We start from the raw sequence: 17,711 nt of genomic DNA, 5'->3' as shown, positions 1-17,711 counted from the left end.
AACACTACGTTGGCTAGCATAGCGGCTGCATCCCAATCGTTGGACTTGCCCACACGTTTATACTTGGTGAGCCAGGTGTCGACATCTTCTTCGGCTTTTCCTTCGAAGGGCGGTGGAACTTGGTAGTACGGAAGCGGGCCAGGTGGTGCCGTCCTGGAAACGCCTGCTTCTACGGGCATGTCGAAGTCACTCACGGCAGATGGTGGGAGACCGGCAAGTCGACGGCTTCGTCGAAGCTGTGGCAGTAATCGTTCCGTAGTTGAAGCGCTTACCCAGCACCTCCACCACTCTGTTATGTTTGAAAGAGACTGGTAGACGTTGAAAGGGGCCGTTTATTAGGTCGTGAGGGGCAGCTCAGAAGCGGCCGACTGGTTAAAGATCCTCCTGATCCTCTTCTTCCTCTCTCGCTCTGAGCGACAAGTGCGTTCACCGTATACGCTTCTTTGTCTTCGTGCATGTATGCAACAATATATCCATCATATACAAGTACCGCCATCCAGTAGAGATTCCAAGAACTAAACAAGATGTGTGTGGCTACCCGTTTCTACAACATACATACATACATACATACATACATACATACATACATACATACATACATACATACATACATACATACATACATACATACATACATACATACATACATACATACATACATGCATGCATGCATACATACATACATACATACACACACACACACACACACACATACATACATACATACATACATACATACATACATACATACATACATACATACATACATACATACATACATACATACATACATACATACATACATACATACATACATCAGGGACGCATGACCCACGGCTTAAGGAGCTTCGCCCCTAAAAACCCTGGCACATGCCAATTTTATCCCCATTTTGACATTCTAGCAACAGAACTCTTAAAGACAGCAGAACTCTTAAAGACAGCAAAGGCACTCAATCAAAGCAACTTCGAATGCCAGAATAGGAATTGGCATACAGATCTTCAGTCCCTTCGCAGCAGAGGCATTTAGAGCCAATAAAAGTGCAGCAGCTGTGTCGCATCCGACTGTGGAGCAATGTGAACGTAGAAATGCCTTTCAAGGGCATCCACCTCTGCAACATATTCGAGGAACCAGTCTTGAAAATTCGCCCCGCTGTGGTAGTCTAGTGGCTAAGGTACTCGGCTGCTGACCCGCAGGTCACGGGATCAAATCCCGGCTGTGGGGGCTGCATTTTTGATGCAGGTGGAAATGTAGGCTCGTGTGCTCAGATTTGGGTGCACGTTAAAGAACCGCAGGTGGTCAAAATTGGAGCCCTCCACTACGGCGTCTTTCATAATCACAAGGTGGTTTTGGGACGTTAAACCCCACAAATCAATCAAGTCTCGAACATTCTTAATGACCCTAAAATTGTTTTTCTGCATGCCATGGCAACTTGTTTGGATGTCTGGGAATTCGTGAAGCTGGAGTTTTGACGAAAGAAACGCTCATGGCATTGAGGCTGTCTGTGTACTCGCTTTCAGAGTTCGCTAAATACTGCTTGCAGGAGCTTGGCCACGGTTATCTCTTGCTCGGTAAAGTACAGACAGACTGCTTGGAGAGCCGCTTTCGGTAATAAAGGCAGCTGGCAGGCAGCCAGTATTACATATTTGTGCGTCAGCTGTATGAGAGTTATGGATGAATCCGTCTGCAGAACACTCTGCCTTTAATCACTGCTGAAGACATGCAGAACATTGAAATGAGCACCTGTAGCAGCACGCAGAGCACTTTCTGTATTTCTGTCACAGCCAATGACCCCCATAATTCAAGCTTTCACATCGCTGTCATTTCCTATGTTGGTGGTTACTGCACACATGCAGTTTTGAAGAAACTGAAATGTGACGCATGCTGCAGCAATTTGGTCACTGGTAGAGAGCATACAGTGGAGGAAAGTAGTGGTGATAATGATGATAATATGCATTCATTATTTCAACACCCATGTAAATAAACTAATAAATAAATAAGGCTTTATTTTTTCTGCAACATTTAAGAAAGGTGCCAAGAGCAAAAAGCACAGAGGTGTGACAGAAACTCCTGCTCCATTCACGAATTCGTTCACAATCTACATTGAGGTCGTTTGAAATTCCCCTCACCATTTGTTGTCATCATTGTGATGTATGTAGACGTGATTGTTAAGAAGCTCACTGATAAAGATAATTGCACAGATCTTTGGGAAACAGCTGGTTGAGACGCTGTGCGGAGCAAGAAACTGATATCGAAAACGGAATAGTGCCCGTGCCCCCTCACGTACATCTACGTTCACCCTCGGTGCAGCTGGCGAACAGAAGAAACCGAGGACAAAACACGCGGGGACAGATCTACTGTTTGTCTTGCCTTGTTATGAGATCAAAAGCAGCACTAGCCGCCATGTTTGGCTACCAAACACAGAAAGCATGCCTGTGATGTCACGTGAATACTATGTATACATAGAAAATTGGCACGAGTGCATATCACGAAAAGCTTTTTTTTTCTTTTTCTCAGAACTTTACGCCGAACGATCTGACACACGACGTGGTGGTACTCAAGCTTTCGCTGCCGGTGAACTACACGGCGCACGTGCGACCTGTGTGCCTGCCTGGGCCCGGAGAGCACCTGCCCTTGAACACCACCTGTTACGCCACTGGATGGGGAAACACGCGAGGTTCTTCATTTCTTTTCATCGAGCTATGCATGCAGCGTTTTTGTCAAAGTTGTTTAGTTCACCACTATAGCAAAATTTTTTAAAATTCTTTTCGTGTACCGGTGTGCCGCTTAATTTATGTTGCTTCATGCTTAATTTGTGTCCTAGGGCCTCTTCAAAGGAGCACTGACAAAAATTTTGCGTCTCGTTTATTTGTCGCAATAAGTAGCTGCTTACTTATCGCCGCTAGAAACCTCGTTTGTGCATGCGTGCGACAGTTATTTATTCAGAGATGTTTTCAGAGTCCTGCTCGTCATTTCAGTTTCAAAGAGCAATTAGCTAGGCAGGAGCAGTTCCGATGGCTAGGTAAATACAGCTGGCCACGTGACCACGCAAACACGTGACGTGGAGTAGCGTGCGTACAGGCATGAGCTGGTGCCGCACTGACCAGCAACTCGTGACATGAATTTCTTTTCGTTAGCACCACCGCGTTGATGTCGACATGGCTAGGTGCACTGCATCTTGCTAATCACGCAGCATGCACTTTAAAGTTGATTTTAAATATGTTTTAGGCCAGGAAGTCTAAAGGGAGGGGGTAAAGAATTTCGGTAATTCATTGTAATAAGCCAAATTACAATAAAAAAGTTGCCACATATTCACGAAGTGATTGATGATGAGTGGACGAAGCAGTGGTATCGTTCATTGTGGCCGTGAATCAGCAGTGACATTGGTCACTTACGCATGTAAATTTGTGTCAAGCGGTGTAAAGTTATATAAAATGCTTATTGGTCATAACTAATGTGCACTGTTGAATTGTAAATGTCGTTTTGCCTGCATTATTACTGCATTGTGGTATCATATCTATCCTGAAGTTGGCAAAGACAAGGTCTGAGTACGTTCCACTTGTGGTTGTTGGTTGTTTTCAGTCATTTGATATTGAGACGTCGCCTACTGCACATGCCAGTTCATGACCATCGTCATCATCTTTATCAGCGTCATGGCATATAGTAAATACCTTGCATGTTCCTTCATGGCAGAGAGCGAATGTGTGGTCTGAAAGGTGCTTGTTCTTCCCTAAGGTTGTAGCCCCGCCGCGGTGGTCTAGTGGCTAAGGTACTCGGCTGCTGACCCGCAGGTCGCGGGTTCAAACCCCGGCTGCGGCGGCTGCATTTCCGATGGAGGCGGAAATGTTGTAGGCCCGTGTGCTCAGATTTGGGTGCACGTTAAAGAACCCCAGGTGGCCGAAATTTCCGGAGCCCTCCACTACGGCGTCTCTCATAATCATATGGTGGTTTTGGGATGTTAAACCCCACATATTACCATCAACTTCTGGAAGCGCAAACAATCAAATAGTCCAAGCTTGCTACGCTCCCAAAAGAGGAGTCGCGAACTCTTCTTGTCAACTGGATTTGTGATCATCATGTGTACAACTTGCTCATCTGTATATATCATCATCATCATGTGTAGTCTCGAATAAAGCGATTTCTGGTGAGTGGTAGACGGTGATTTTCGGTCCCCATGTCACTGGAGCTTCTCTCGGGTCATCGCGTACTACACCTGCAATGTCCGCTCAAGACAATCCTCTTAATATTGTAAGCACAATATTGACAACGTTTGACCTTCATCTTCTTCATATATATATATATATATATATATATATATATATATATATATATATATATATATATATATATATAATCACCATCATGAAAAACGACGTCTTCGTTCGAAGGGTTGATCAGGTGATTCGGCCTAATAAACGCCGTCGAGACTCCAACGCTGCTACTGTCTTACAATATTGGCAATTCCGGCTACCACTAGCTCTTCAGTTGAACAGGATATGTGACACAGGAGTGCCGCACTTGACTGAAGCTCGAATCATTGGAGAGCATATGTTGACTGTCGTGTGTCGATTGCTTAGGTTTCACTTTGATATGTTGAATAAAATGCCACAATATCGAAAAATGACGTCTTGTCCCCACAGCAAACGTTCATAATGTCAGGCCAGGCTGTGCTCGGGGTTTAGTTTTTGTACGCCGTGCCGAGCGGGTTCTCAGCCCTTTAACGTCGGGCTCGGGTGGGCTTTCAACGCAGTCAGCAGGCCGGGCTTTGAGATTTGGCCCGTGCACTGATGTAGTCAAAAGTGCCATGTCTGATGAGAAGTGACAAAGGAAATGGTGTTTTCATATCGTCTCGCCGGTGGCCGCACGAACCGCTGGGCTATGTTTGCCCTTCTTGATATTTCGTAGATGTTGTGTTTGTCTTCACATGAATCTATTTTCTTCCTTTTGACCGCAGGGAGTGGCCATTCTTTCTTGCTGAAGCAGGCTCGTCTTGTGGTGCGCGACTTCAACCAGGCGTGCGCCGGCATCCTCAGCATTCAGCCAAACCTCCGCAAGGAGTACCTGGTGTGCGCCGTCGACGAGTCTGATGACTCCGGACCGTGTCACGTCAGTTCAGCTATGTATTCAGCTTGTCGATCATTATTGAAGGTGTATGACATTCTGCCTTGCTTAGAAGACAGCACGAAGATGACACACAGAAGGTGGCGTACATCTAAAAATATGCTTACTGTGAAAACAATGCACCGTGCATGGATACAAAAAAGGCTGCCTGCACCACAACTAAGACAGAATACAGAAACCTCTTACCTGTATAATTCAGTTATTTTGATATTAATGTTTTCGCAAGCCAGCTCTGCCGCAATGGGCCAATAAGTTAACACAGTTGCACCAAGGCTCTGCGTTCTGCATGCAGCCTATATAGCATATGACAGTGAATTCACTCATTGTTAATTACGTGCATCACGAGCGCATCACAGATTTGCCGCGTCGCGAGTTGCTGTCTCCTCATGACGTCACACTGCTGTGACACATCACTGAGAAGCCGCCCTCTCGATATTGATACCGAAACATTTGATGGATTTTCAGGCACTATGGACAATACCCGTTTTGGTTCCTCTACACCAGTATCCTTATTTAGAGCAACAATCCGTAAAATTTTAAAATTCGTGTCAGTACTCTTTTAAAAGCGAAGCTATGAAGCAAAACCAAGGAGCATTATAAAATTTTTCTCTATCTTCCTTGAGCATAACAGGGCAGAAGGGTCCTAATACACTCCTACGTGGCAAGAAGTTGGTGCCCAAAGCTGCCGTTCGGTTGACTTGAAAAAGAGCCAAAATTCAAGCTAAATGTGGCTAAAGTAGCCAAGTCATATTTGAAGCCAAATGAAGCAAATGCGTTATTACGAGTGGAGTTTTTATTATTGAACACATCTAATATGATTTGAATTTTGCATATGATAGAGAAAGGGAGAAATGGAAAGGACACCGTGGGGAAGTAAAGTGCGTTTAGGCTAGAAGGGAAGAGTGAAAGGCGTGGTGAGCCCTGCATCTGAGGCACGAAGAAGCGGCGAGCTCAGTTAGCGTAAAATACGAACAATGAAGAGCACAATATACTATCCCTTTTTCCCTCTTGCTGGCCCCCCTTCAAGCTGCAGGGGTCATTCGCACGCATCTACCAACAATAATCTTGAAAACAATGGTTATTCTTTTGGTTTTCGAATCTTATCTCCTGGTAATCAAATAAAATTGATAGAAATGTGCCAACATGGAAGTTCGTAGAAGTCAGAAAATAGCCATAGCGCTAACCTAAAGCATTTGTCGACCAGACGACGCAGCCAATTTGGCGCAATGTATATTCACCACCATACGCAGCCCTTTTTGTGCCCCGATTGCATATGTCATACAATGTATTACCGAGTTCGCAGCTGTCCAGAAAGCGTGCTGCAGAACCTTTGTGTTCGCTTCACGGTTGACTGGTTGGCTTGGTTGCCAGACGTATACTTTCGAAGCATCTGACCTTATGCACCCCGATAAATTCTCGAAAGCCGCGCGGGGATGATGGAACAATTAGTTTTTGTATTCGCACGTACAGAAGGTGCATTGCAGTGGAGAAGTAATTGTGCTCAGCTGCCGACCCGGTTGTTGCGGGTTTGATGCCAGTGTTTGTATTTCGATGGAGGCGATATACTAGAGGCCCGTTTAATGTGCGACATCAGTGAGCGAGCCAGGTAATAGAAATTTCCAGAGCCCTCCACTACGGCGTTCCTCACATAATCATAAGGTGAAAATTTTCAGCCGTAAAAAAAATTGCCCGCAGCTTCCCTCGGGGGAACACTGAGGAGGATGCGGAGCATATAATTGGTTAACGGGGTGTTAAAGTGCGACTTACTTGGGTCGATGGCTAAATCGGTTAACGTGGTTGTGAAATGGGGTGTTAAATTGCGACTTACTTGGGTCGCTGGCTAAATTGGTTAACGTGGTTGTAGGAGGGGTGTTAAATGAGTGAACACGTACGACACGTATCCCGTTTTCGAAAGTCCGGGTCCTCTTGTCGACGCTTACGTTTCAAAGCGGCCGAATCCGGTGCTGCTGCTCGACGCTGACGTCTCTCAGCGGCTTCACGTTCTCTAAGTGCACGTCGACGCGCCGTACAAACCAACCGACGAGCGGCAACTGAGCGAGCGAGCACCGACCTTGAGTATATATACAGCGTGACGGCGCATGCACTGTCAGCTGTCGAATGTTCGAGAAGGGGGAGAAGCGCAACGGCGCATGCGCGCGCGTCAGCTGCCGATGTTCTCGAAGCGTGACGGCGCATGCGCGCTACATTATACAGCTAGCGAATGTTCGTGAAGAGGAGAAGCGCACGCGGTGTGTAGAGGAGGAAGGGTGCACAGATGGTGGAGGAGTGAAGCGCGCGCGGTGTGTAGAGGAGGAAGGGATGCACAGATGGTGGAAGAAGGAGGAGGAAGCTTGCGGACGGCGCCGCACTACAAGCCTCGAGTATTAGATGCTCCGCATCTAAAAAAAAAACACTAGATATTACTGCACATACTATAGAGAAGCAGCAGAAACATGAATGGGGCGAGTTTCATCACCGTCTTTCACTGAAAATGTTGCGTCTTTGTATTCGTATCAAATTATTAAAAACTTGTGCACACGAAAAAGCTTGGGCTGGTACATTCAACGTTTTGTGACCATGAGCATTTTATATTGCGATCGAAGTGGACAATTGGGCCAGCTAGAGATTCATTAATAATGTATGTTGTACGATAGAAAACACGGACAATAAGTATACAAGGACAAGCGCAGACTTTCAACTGAAAATTTATTTATCATGCAACATATATATATATATATATATATATATATATATATACACGTCGTCTTCTATTTCTTCGGCCCGCGAGAGCGAGAGTCCCATTGCCGGTTTTCATCATGACACTTGGCCATGACTGCTGCGAGTGTGCGCAGGTGCCTATATTGTCTATGGAGGGTGGCACTGGGAATGTGGTGGTGGTCGGGCACTTGTACGTTTCGAGATGTCTTGTTGAACTGTAATATACAGTTAAACCTGCTTATAGCGAACCTCCATATAACGAATTCCTCGATAAAACGAAGTTTTTATATTCCCCGCCGTTGCTCTATAGAAGCACATGTATTTGCGACCTCTATGTAACAAAGTAACAGCGGAAGACAACCTTGATATAACGAATTTTCTCCACGGGCAATCTAGTATTTTGCTCCGCATTCTGTTAGGAGAATACATCTTCCGCGGCTGCCCTGCCGCCGGCGAAGCAAGCACAAAGCGGCGCGGCATGCACAGCGCACCAGGCGAGAGTGAGCGCCACGTTGCAGCTGTTCTCGCCGCCGCGGGCGCATACGCGAGTGTTCCTCCCCCTCCCACCCCGCTCACTCCAAACTAACATAAAAAAAAGAAAGAAAAACTACTTTTGCGCCTCGGCAGTGCCACGCTTTAGTTAGTGTCACATACGTGGGGCCGCGCTATATATGGAGGGCGCTTTACCGAATAGTTTTCAAGGTATCCATGTATGTGTCCGTGTCGTTAGCTCTTTGTTTTTGACGCCGTGCGCACGTGCATAGTTTCACTGTACGTGCATGGTGTGGCCCCTGATGACGTTCAGCTTTGCTTTTTTTTTTTCATTGCCATAGCATTTATGCCGAGAGTCCCGGCTGATTTATTGCTGTTGCCGCCGCAGCCGTCATTCACCGTATATGTATGTATCTAATATGAAAATTCAAGAAGAAATCGGTTCCAAATCTGGATGTTACACCGCAAATGTCGTCGAAAGATAATAGTCTTGCATCTGGAGAGAGTGAACAAAACGTTTATTTGATGTTCTGCGCAAGAAAATCGGTGAATGGTATTCTGCAGGCGCTGTGTTAGAGTGCCTCGAGCGTGTAGCGGAGGCGAACGAGCGCATCGAGGCACTTTAGACACAAGTGCCATCTGGCAGTTATCTTCGAAGATGAAAGCGTGCAGCTTGTGGATAAAGATGTGCGCCAATCTCGGAGGTGATAAGGTGTAGAACGCAAAGCGGCGGGCCGTTGGAAACACCTTTTTGAGCACCGCGTTGCACTGTCAGCGCAGTGCGATTAAACGCTACATTCCTCAGAGTTACTTGTGTGTGCCTCTTCTAGTACAAAGGCAGACATACAAAACATCGAAGCGTTGTTGTGGCACCTCATATATGTGCAATAATTTCTTTTTAATTGACAATCGCACAACTATGAACGCTAAACCTTGAGCAATATTGGTGGGCACTGTGGATGGGGTTGGCCGTTTAATGCAATTTGAGGTATCGTTAGGGCGGACAAACAGACAAATGTACAGATGGAGCAAAATTTTTTCGTCGAAGGTCCCCGAGAAAGACTATCGTCTTTAAAAAAAAAAAAAGCCGCCCGCGCTCGGCACCCAGCTCGTCATGATGCGTCGACGCGCGCTTATCTCCCACGCATACTGTGCCCCATGAATAGAGAGGAGAAGGGGTAGATGCTTATGCACACGTGCTTATCCTTCGGTGGGGAAAATAGCGCCATTGACCGGAACGATTGCGTTTAGTTGCCGGGCACACAAAGATTACTTCACTTGCTGGACAGGCACCGTTTGCCAAAAGAGTGCGCTTTTCAAAAACAGCGAAGTGACAACTGGGGCACTTGTTAGTGTGCACTCATATCTGTGCCTGTGATTACATTTTGTGCCTCATTTTTGCTTTAAGAGCGCGTTAGGTGTCGAGCGATAAACGTTGTTTGTTTGCTTTTGTCCTGTGAATTGTTTTCGTGCATCATTTTTGAGTGAGCAGCGGGTTTTTTGAGTGAGCAGCGGGTTGCACGTTTCGATCTGCTTGCCGTTCTTAGCGTTACATTCAAAGTTGTTGCTATTGCAGTCATTAATTGCCGTGCTCTTGCGGTGAAACTGTGACTTTTCTCAATTTCGGACAACCGTGTCGTCGTCACCGAGGGGATGTCAAATGAGGCACTGATGGAAAACCTCTGAGACCATGGACGGTGACGATGGCTCTTCGGAGGTCATGCGCTTCTATCTTGCGCCGCGCCGCGATTTCGCAGGCTGGTTTCGCGATTAGCTGATTAGTTCTGGCAACACGACGGCATTTTGAATGCAATGCAATAAACACGATAGCACAAAGTTGTAATGTTATACGAAGTAAGGCTGCAGCCAACTCTTTTGGACTGGATATCGCAAAACTCTTACAAAACGCTGCTGTAAGCAAATAAGGCCTCTCCAGAAAGAAGTACTCTTTTCACACAGTCACTTTGCGCTGAAATCGCACTGATACTCACCGAGATAGCAAGTGTGCAAGCAATCGCCCTTAAAAAGTAAGCTCATTAATGCTGTATAGTCGATCAATCCCCCCCCCCCCCCGCCCTCCCCGTGTTGTTTCAGGCTCGTTCAAAACGGGTGGTTTAATCTCTGAGCATTTGACGGCAGTTCTAACAGACGGGAGATGTTATCTTATGCACTTTCCAGGTGATGGGAATGGGTCGACTCATTTGATCTCTGCTTCAGCAGTGCTCGCGCGTTTTTACCCGCTCGTGAAAGTTACGATGCGTGGGGGCATCTTATCAATTCGGACTTGTTACGGAACATGGCGGCGACGGAAAAAACCTGCCGAGTCTGTCAATGCAATTGCTATTGCAATAATAACGCAGTTTTTGTACTGTAAAATAAGTTTTATGGGTTAGCTCTCCTTCAGTACCCCTCTTGTTTAATTTGCACGTTTATTTTCCGAATTTTTATACCAAACCTGCATATAACGAAATCCTCTTTATAACACATTTTTTCGAGACTTTATTAATTTCGTTATACCCAGGTTTAACTGTACTCTGGTGGACGACTCTGGCTGTGTTGAGGTGGTTGTTGCAGGTCACGTCTACGCAGCGAATCAATGTAGTCACCTGGAGAATCTGAACTCAGCAGTTCATACTGGCTGATGCGGAGCAATCGCATTGGTTACAGGCCATCATGACGACAACCTCTTCGCTATTTGGATAACATCGCAAGAAATCTGGAATGCAGTGCGGCGACTGCCCACAGTGATGAAGGATGTCTGCGCTGTTCAGGGCGAGTAAAGTTGCGATGTTCTATCCTGCTAGACATCAGAGACATTGCTGTGCAGACTTTACACGCGGACTTGCGAGGCAAGTCGTGCTTTTGTGGCATCGCTGATGTACTGGTGGTCGAGATGGGGGTCCTTGGCAATGTGTCACGTACTATGAAGCCAAACTAACCAGTTGCCTTGTCATCAGGTACAACTGTGAGCTGCAGTGGCATGACTGACGATATTATCCACAGTCATAATAGGCACTTGAGATCCGTATTGGGAGACGGCATTTGGCAAGTCACGAGCGTCCATGCACTTGGCCAATGATTGCGTCACGCTGTAGGGGGACGCATTCAAGCGTCTTCGGGCTGGCCACCTTAGAGGCAGGCTCACCGGCTGGCAGTCTCCATCAGTGTTTGTTGCAGCACTTTCAACGCTGCTTGGCGTGAAGAAGCTGCAGAATACCGCTGTATCATTAGGTGGTGACTTGTCAGGAGCTCCAAGTCCAAGGATAGGGATGTTACTGGAGGGCGCAGTGACGGCTTCGTGGCGGTTCGCTTGACCTCGGGTCACCAAGGGAGGGCACGTTCATAAGGACTGGGGCTGCACCATCAAGGTTGTGCGTCTCGCAGCTCCTAGGAGTCGCACACTCTGGTTCGTTAGGGAAGGTGCTACTGCTGTCTGACAGCGGCCGAAAGACAGTGATCAATTGGGCACACCAGTTCGGCTAAGATTGTTGTTTGACACTTTGTAGCCATGCCGTGCCTTGGCAACACCACGAAGGCTGTCAATGACAACTGCCTATTTCCGATATTCCAGCCAGGCATGGAGTTCGGCGAGTGAGTCGATGGTCTCGAGCCACCCAAAGACATGATTGGTGATGCAACGGAATGGCGGTAGTTCGCAGGCAGCCGGAAATGATGATACAGCCACCGGAACTCTGGAGCATGTCGATGCCAAGCAGGCCTGTTGCTCCGAGAGCTTCGTGAGAGAACACCGGAGCCTGCGACGGTTGTGGTGTGGGCTGGGCTCAAGGTTTTATGACGCCGCCGCAGCCAACATGGCCTTGAGTGCGCACAAAGTTGGCAATGGCTGGTGACAGCTTGAAACTGAGCGCTAGCAAAGTGTCAGTAGTCACTCAAAGTTGAGCGATGGTGTGCTTCCGTTTAATGGTGCTGTAGGACGATTCGACTAAAGACATAGGGCCAGCATTCGTAGAAGATACAGGAACTCCTGTCCTCGTGGTGGTAGAATGCAGGACCAAGGATGCGTGGACGGCATCACTTAGAGATTTAGTATTGGTCAAAATCGTGGCAGTGTGATCCACACAATTGGAAGCGCCAACGGCAGGCGGACTCCGTGTCATGTCGTTTCAGGACCTGGTACTGTGGCATTAACGAAGCAACATTCAGCCACTGAGGAGGCCTGGACGCTGTCCGCGAACGGTGCTTGAAGTGCCGACAGGTTGCCAGGCGTGGAGGAGACAAGTAGGCCATCTTCAGGCGAAAGGAGCTCGTGCGCAAGGTGGGCACGAAATATGGAGTCGCCGAACCAGTTTCTCGGGACCACAACATAGGTCTGAACGCCGTCCGCTAGTGGTGGAATTGACTCCTGCCATGACAATCGTCATGCGGGTTTCATTAGCAAGGAAGTGTGACGGTGTCCCTCAAGCTAACGCGGGACCTCAAGCTAACAGGTGAGGTTCTCCAAAGCCTTTCGTCCACTGCGCCATTGTCATGAAAAAAACAAACAAACAAGAGACAGAACCTTTGCTGCAGGCCGGCTGTTCTTATTATTATGCTGATGATGATGATGGCCAAAAAAGCATGTAACATCGTCATTCTTTACTTCCTTTTCTTCGCACTGGCCGCTTGCGAGGACATAAGTCCCGTAGCCGCTTTTATTCACACACACACACACACACACACACACACACACACACACACACACACACACACACACACACACGCCGTCCGCTAGTGGTGGAATTGACTCCTGCCATGACAATCGTCATGCGGGTTTCATTAGCAAGGAAGTGTGACGGTGTCCCTCAAGCTAACGCGGGACCTCAAGCTAACAGGTGAGGTTCTCCAAAGCCTTTCGTCCACTGCGCCATTGTCATGAAAAAAACAAACAAACAAGAGACAGAACCTTTGCTGCAGGCCGGCTGTTCTTATTATTATGCTGATGATGATGATGGCCAAAAAAGCATGTAACATCGTCATTCTTTACTTCCTTTTCTTCGCACTGGCCGCTTGCGAGGACATAAGTCCCGTAGCCGCTTTTATTCACACACACACACACACACACACACACACACACACACACACACACACACACACACACACACACACACACACACACACACACACACACACACACACACACACACACACACACACACACACACACACACACACACACACACACACACACACACACACACACACACACACACACACACACACACACACACACACACACACACACACACACACACACACACACACACACACACACACACACACACACACACACACACACACACACACACACACACACACACACACACACACACACACACACACACACACACACACACACACACACACACACACACATAATATATATCGAAGCCTTCCAATTTTCGTCAAACTCTCGAGTGTCTTTTAGTGGGTCTACCCAAAAGGGACGCCGCACGCGCTGTGAGTCCGTCCGTGCTTGGCCGTGACTGTCACCATATCATAGGATCGCTGGGTTCCGGCTAATAAACGCCTCAACGAATTGGTGGAAGTGCGGGGTTCTCTTTCGATGCCCTTGGAGCTTTGATCAAGTATCCTGCCATCTACCATGCCCCACCCCCACGACGCCTCTCAGCAAACCCCTCCTCCCGTGCCGCCTCCTTGTCCCGGTGTCCCCTAAATCTGCGATCCACCCATCTTCACTGATGCCGATGGCCTTGACAGGGAGGACTGGCTCGCCATGTACGAGCGCGTGAGCGTTCCCAACCAGTGGGACGAGGACAGCAAGTTGACCAACTTATTATTTTACCGTGTGGGCACAGCTATTTTGTGGTACAACAAGATTGCACCTGATTTTGCAACCTGGTTTCATTTTAAAACCGCTGTCATCAACGTTTTTGGCCACTCTGCCGTTCATAAGCTGTGAGCCCAGCAGCACTTACGCGAACGCGCTCAGCAGGCCGGTGAGTCATTCACCTGCTATATCGAAGATGTCCTGAACTTGGGCAACAAATGCAAGCACAGCATGTCCAAGTCTGTCGAGATCCGAAACGTCATGAAAGGCATTGACGATGATGCCTTCACGATGCTGCTTGCGAAAAAAAAAACGCCAGGCCTGATTGATTGATACGTGGCGTTTAACGCTCGAAAACCATGATATTGTCACAGGGGTGAGAGAATGAATGAAATAAATATATGTATAAAATATACAGGGAGAGTCAGATACAGCTGCAGCCAAGATTGCGGTACAACGGTAACAACAACACGAGCGCAATCGCATTCATCGTCTTCGTCGTCTACCTGATGCTCTCTCGTTGCCGATGCCGTGTAACATATTGTCCCGACGTCAAAACAGAGGTCTTGCCGCAGAGATTGAGACACCAGAAGCAGGTCGGTTCTTTTAATAGAACGCGCAAGAGAGTTCTTCTTTCTCATCCATTTTCTTGTACTTCATGGCACATGCACAACTGCCATTGTCTTTCTTTTTGACAAGCACGTGACATTTGCCCCCCTCCGAAAGAGGCATCGTGCCGATGCGCAACTTAGGCACTCTACAAGGCGTATGAAGTGGTCGCGTCAACTGGATAAATACGGTTTCATACGCACGACGTATACGACTTCGGGTAAATGCTTTTGGCGCTTAGAACTACAGTCAGTGTTGGGAACAACTTCATAGTTCACGTCGTTCAAGCGTCGCGTGACGCTGTATGGGCCAAAGTAGCGTCTTAGCAGTTTTTCCGACAGTCCACGTCGACGTATCGGAATCCAGACCCAGACCTTGTCGCCTGGTGTGTAGCTTATAAACTTGGGTCAGGGGTCGTACCGTTGTGCATCTTGATGCTGTTGATGATAGATGCGCACACGCGCGAGCTGTCTGGCTTCCTCGGCGTGCTGAGTGAACTCTTCGGCGTCTACATGGATGTCGTCAAACTCATGCGGCAACATGGCATCCAAAGTTGTCGTGACTTCGCGATCATAGATCAGCCTGAACGGCGTCATTCCAGTGGTTTCTTGTCGAGCGGTATTATAGGCAAAGGTCACGTACGGCAATATCTGATCCCAGTTTTTATGTTCTGTGTCAACGTACATGCTGATCATGCCTGTGAGTGTCCTATTGAGACGCTCCGTCAGTTCGTTTGTCTGCGGATGGTATGCAGTTGTTCTCCGGTGAGCTGTACCGCTGAGTCTGAAAACCGACTTCGAAAGCTCAGCGGTGAAGCAGGGGCGGCGCCAGGGGGGGGGCAAGGGTGGGCTGGAGCCCCCCTAAAATTCTCGCCTGCCCCCCCTATGCCCACCCAAGTGCCCGGAAGCATATATTGAAAACCTAGTAGGAGCAGAGCTATCTTGCGCCCCCGGAAGAACTCACTTTTCGTGGTTGCCCCCCAGTAAAAACATCCTGGCGCCGCCCCTGCGGTGAAGGCAGGTCCTCTGTCTGGGATCACTGCTGTCGGAGCGCCATGCCAAAGGACGATGTTTTCAATGAAGAACTGAACGGCTTCTGCTGCTGTGCCGCGCTGCATAGCTTTAGTCTCCGCATAACGGGAGAGGTAATCGGTGGCCACGATTATCCATCTGTTTCCTGTTGTGGAAGTTGGAAAGGGACCCAGGAAATTCATTCCAATCTGGGTGAACGGTTTCGCTGGTACTTCGACTGGATGTAAAAAATCAGCTGGCTTGCTGGGAGGTGCTTTGCGTCTTTGGCAGTCGGTGCAAGTTCGCACGTGATGGTTAACAGCAGCGGGTAACTTTGGCCAGTAGCACTTGCATCGTAGTCGGCACAATGTTCGGGTGTAGCCTAGATGACCAGAAGTTGCTTCATCATAGCACGCTTTCATGATTTCTTTTCGAAGAGAGGCAGGCACGACGAGCAAGTGCAGGTTGCCGGTTGGTAAGAAATTTTTCTTATAGAGAACATCGTTTCGCAAGCAAAAAGATGGCAGTCCTCTGGCAAATAACCGCGGCACATCCTTATGTCGTCCTTCTAAATATTCAATGAGTGGTAACAGCTCGGGGTCACTGCGCTGCTCCTGTGCAATGGTGGCCATGTTGACAACTCCCAAGAATGCCGCGTCGATGTTTTTGTCATCATGAGCGACAGTTTCCACTGGCGACCAAGAGAGACAGTCGGCGTCGGTGTGCCGCTTCCCAGATTTATAGACGATGGTCATGTCGAACTCTTGAAGCCTTAGGCTCCAGCGCGCCAAACGGCCAGATGGATCTTTAAGGTTGGTGAGCCAGCACAAAGAGTGATGGTCGCTAACAACCTTGAAGGAGGGGCCGTACAAATAGGGACGAAATTTGATGACCGCCCACACCACGGCTAGACACTCCTTCTCGGTGGTCGAGTAGTTCTCCTCCGTGTGAGAGAGAGTTCTGCTGGCGTAGGCTATTACTTTTTCACAGCCGTCTTACCACTGCACCAGAACGGCACCCAGACCTACATTGCTGGCTTCAGTGTGAAGTGCTGTAGGGGCTTCCTGGTCGAAATGTACGAGAACTGGAGGTGTTTGCAGGCGTTGTCGTAGTTCATTGAATGCCAATTGTTGTTGTTCACCCCGAAAGAAGGGGACATCCTCACGTGTGAGTCGTGTCAATGGCGCCGCAATAGACCAAAAGTCCTCAATAAATCGCTGGTAGTAGGCACACAACCCTAAGAAGCGTCTCACGGCCTCTTTGTCGCGTGGTGCAGGAAATTGCACTACGGCGTCTATTTTGGCCGGGTCAGGTCGAACACCCTCGTGACTGACGACGTGGCCTAGGAAGCTGAGTTCGTTGAAACCAAAATGGCATTTTTCCGCTTTTAAAGTAAGGCCGGCCGAACGTATGGTTTGGAGGACGGTGAATAAACAGCTGAGATGTTCCTCGAATGTTGCTGAGAATACAATAACATCGTCCAGATAGACCAAGCATCATGTTTGCCACTTCAGGCCTGATAGTACGGTGTCCATGAGACGCTGAAAAGTGGCTGGCGCCGAGCACAACCCAGAAGGACGCACTTTAAATACGTATAGACCATCAGGCGTCACGAAGGCCGTTTTTTCACTATCTCTCTCGTCGACTTCTATCTGCCAGTAGTCGCTTCGGAGGTCCATTGAAGAGAAATAGCGCGCATGACGCTAATCCATGCCCAAAATTAACTCTTTACAGCAGTCTGGCAACAGGACGAAAGTGGCCACGAAACTAGAATCCCCGATGCGAAGTCTAGTGGTGAATTTACCCGTGGGAGTCATCAGCTGACCACCAGCACTCCTTATGTGCGGCTCTGTCCACGGTGTCTTGACCTTTCTAAGGCGGTCGGCGAGCTCTTGTCGCATTATTGAGAAGTCGGCGCCAGTGTCGACCAGTGCTGTAACGTGATGTCCGTCAATGAGAACGCTCAGATCGGTAC

At 48.1% G+C, this 17,711-nt stretch overlaps 1 protein-coding gene across 3 annotated transcripts in view; it reads left to right on the top strand.

Moving 5' to 3' along the window:
- Positions 1-17,711, top strand: part of LOC119180620 (chymotrypsinogen A-like) — a 174,184-nt gene that overhangs the window by 140,299 nt on the left and 16,174 nt on the right. For 2 of the 3 annotated variants that reach the window (XM_075874857.1, XM_075874855.1), the window contains exons 9-10: positions 2,516-2,675; positions 4,953-5,104. In XM_075874857.1, the coding sequence (XP_075730972.1) occupies positions 2,516-2,675; positions 4,953-5,104 (312 nt within the window). Of the gene's footprint in view, positions 1-2,515; positions 2,676-4,952; positions 5,200-17,711 lie in introns of all 3 variants that reach the window. The other variant, XM_075874856.1, reaches the window with a different exon arrangement.

Source organism: Rhipicephalus microplus, chromosome 10 (genome assembly GCF_043290135.1).
Source record: "Rhipicephalus microplus isolate Deutch F79 chromosome 10, USDA_Rmic, whole genome shotgun sequence".
NCBI classification, from domain to species: Eukaryota; Metazoa; Arthropoda; class Arachnida; order Ixodida; family Ixodidae; genus Rhipicephalus; species Rhipicephalus microplus.
Note: the sequence above shows the minus strand (reverse complement) of the source record. Positions and strands in the feature narration are given on the sequence as shown.